Below are 2,385 nucleotides of genomic sequence, written 5' to 3' on the forward strand. Positions count from 1 at the left end.
AGTTGATTAGGTTCATTTTTAACATCAAGTTTGCATTTTTATGAAACATCTAGACCCGGTCTACTCTAGGGTTAAGTTTCATGGCAAACCGTTCATAAAAACGTAACTTTTAAGGTTAAAGCACGTACCTTTAAGTGTTTTTAGGCTTCGGGTTAGCTTATTTATGAACTACAATCTTGTTTCTATCTTGTACATGAATATCTATCTATATTTGGCTTGATTTCGGTCTCGGATCCCTTCTTCTCTCTTGCGGCCGTAAATAGAAATATATGTGTGTGTATTTTAAGGTGTGGAGAGAATAAGATGGAAAATGTGGATGGAAATGGAAAGGATTAGGGCTTAAGGGGGTATTTATACTCCCTTAAGCCCATGAACTCCAAGCGCATCTTTCCTTTTTGGTCCATAATTAATCCCATCTAAATAGCGTACTTACTCTTTCATATTTTATTATTATCGTTCCACTAACTCACATATCTCACCCGACACATTTAATATATTAATTAATATTCTAGAAAGTTCGGGATGTTACATTTCACATCCACATTTTTCACTGGAAATACCCTGTGTGAAACAGGGTATGTGAAACCTCAATTATTTTATTATTATTTTTTTTAATAATTTTAAAACATTACAATAAAAGTTACAACAATTTTAAAATAAAAGCATAAATAAAAGTTACATAAATAAACTACTGACTGCTTGAACGAACGTGAATATATTCGATCAAGTCCGCCGTTAATGCGTCATGAATCTCTCGGCTTCGAATTTCTTGACGGTTTCTTCGTTTTTTGTCTTCGTTGATTTCTTCGTACATAGGCGCATCCTCATTTTGGTTATGTTGACAAATCGCTAACCCGTTGTCCTCTAAAATCATATTATGAAGAATAACACAAGCGTACATAATGTTCCTCATTTTCACTTGAGAAAAACACTTGGATGGACGATCCAAAATGTGCCACTTAGACTTCAACACCCCGAATGCTCGTTAAATATCCTTTCCTGCCGCGTCATGAGCTTTTTTGTACGTTTGTCGTTTAACGCCGATGGGTTGCGAAAGCGACTTGACAATTATCGAGTAATCCGGATATATTCAATCGGCAAGGTAATACCCACGCTTGTAAAGCGTCCCTCTAAGATCAAAAGAGGAGTCTGGTGCCGTCTCGTTGATCCGATCGTCAAATACGGGAGATTGATCAAGTACATTTATGTAGTTTTTTGAGCTGGCAACACCAAAAAATGTATGCCAAAACCATAAGTCTTGGGACGCCACCGCTTCTAGAATAATACTAGGATATGGATGATCACCTCGTGCAAACTGACCATGACACGCAGTAGGACAATTTTTCCAATCCCAATGCGTGCAATCGATGCTACCAAGCATGCCGACAAAACCGTGTTTTTCGGCATGCTTCGCCTGTAACTGTTCAACCTCACTAGCCATAGGCTTACGTAAATATCTACTACGATACAACAAAACAATAGCTTTAGAGAATTTGTAGACACATGACCTGATGTGTCGACCCGACATCTTCAAATATTCGTCGAACATATCACTAGCGGTTTCGTACGCCATATAACGAATCGCGGCGGTACACTTTTGCAAGGTGGAGAAACCGACTCGACCTCTAGCATCAACCCGTTGGGTAAACCAAGGAACTTCTCGTTCGATGTCGTGTAGTATTCTTAAAAATAATTCACGACTCATTCGAAAACGGGTTTTAAACTCTGAGGCCGTGTAAACACACGGGGTGTTAAAATAGTCGTTTCGTAGTGCTTCGTGCGCAGCCGCTTGGTCACGGTTTAAACGTTCATGTCGGGTTTCGTGTCGTATTGACGAACCCGCCTCTTCTTGTTGTTGTTGCCACCACTCATAACACCCCGTTGCGAAAGCACGAAACATAAAAGCGTTTTTTTCTTCGCTCGAAGACGAAGAGGAAGAAGATGGTGATGACATTTTTAAAAAAATAATAGGAAATTTTTATAGATTATAGAGAGAAAAGAGTAGTTTTGTGTGTTTATTTTTATAAAATGAGAAGGTATTTATAGATAAAAAAAGGAAATGGAAAAAGTTTTTTTTATTTAATAGCCAACGACTATTTTTTTAAAATATTACCGTTTTAATTGCAAATGGGGCCCACGTGCATCTCTTCACCAACGTTAAACTTCTCGCGGTGGGTGGATCGCGCCCCCTTCATGGAGGAAGGGGGTGTTTCGCGCCCTTCACGGCGCCAAATGAGGTCTCACGGGGGGTATTTCACGCCCATTTCCATTGCTCTAAGATTGTGTTTTGTTTCTCTCTCTACCCTTCTTCACCATCATACCACTCTAACCTCCTTTCAATGTCTCCTTCGGATTCACCAACCCGAACCCCCCCCCCCCCCCCCC

At 39.8% G+C, this 2,385-nt stretch overlaps 1 protein-coding gene across 1 annotated transcript; it reads right to left on the reverse strand.

The window, feature by feature from the left end:
• Window positions 1-1,090: 1,090 nt before the first annotated feature.
• Window positions 1,091-1,900, reverse strand: LOC143529708 (uncharacterized). Its single transcript, XM_077025444.1, has one exon. It carries the CDS (start codon window positions 1,898-1,900, stop codon window positions 1,091-1,093), a length of 810 nt encoding a protein of 269 aa, XP_076881559.1.
• Window positions 1,901-2,385: the final 485 nt, after the last annotated feature.

Source organism: Bidens hawaiensis, unplaced genomic scaffold, assembly GCF_021521415.1.
Source record: "Bidens hawaiensis isolate Kalapana, Puna unplaced genomic scaffold, B.hawaiensis_p1.1 tig00000636_1, whole genome shotgun sequence".
Classification (NCBI taxonomy): Eukaryota; Viridiplantae; Streptophyta; class Magnoliopsida; order Asterales; family Asteraceae; genus Bidens; species Bidens hawaiensis.

Excerpts from the sequence above, each read along its gene's own strand:
- LOC143529708 (XM_077025444.1), bottom strand. The coding sequence starts at position 1,900 with ATGTTTCGTGCTTTCGCAACGGGGTGTTATGAGTGGTGGCAACAACAA.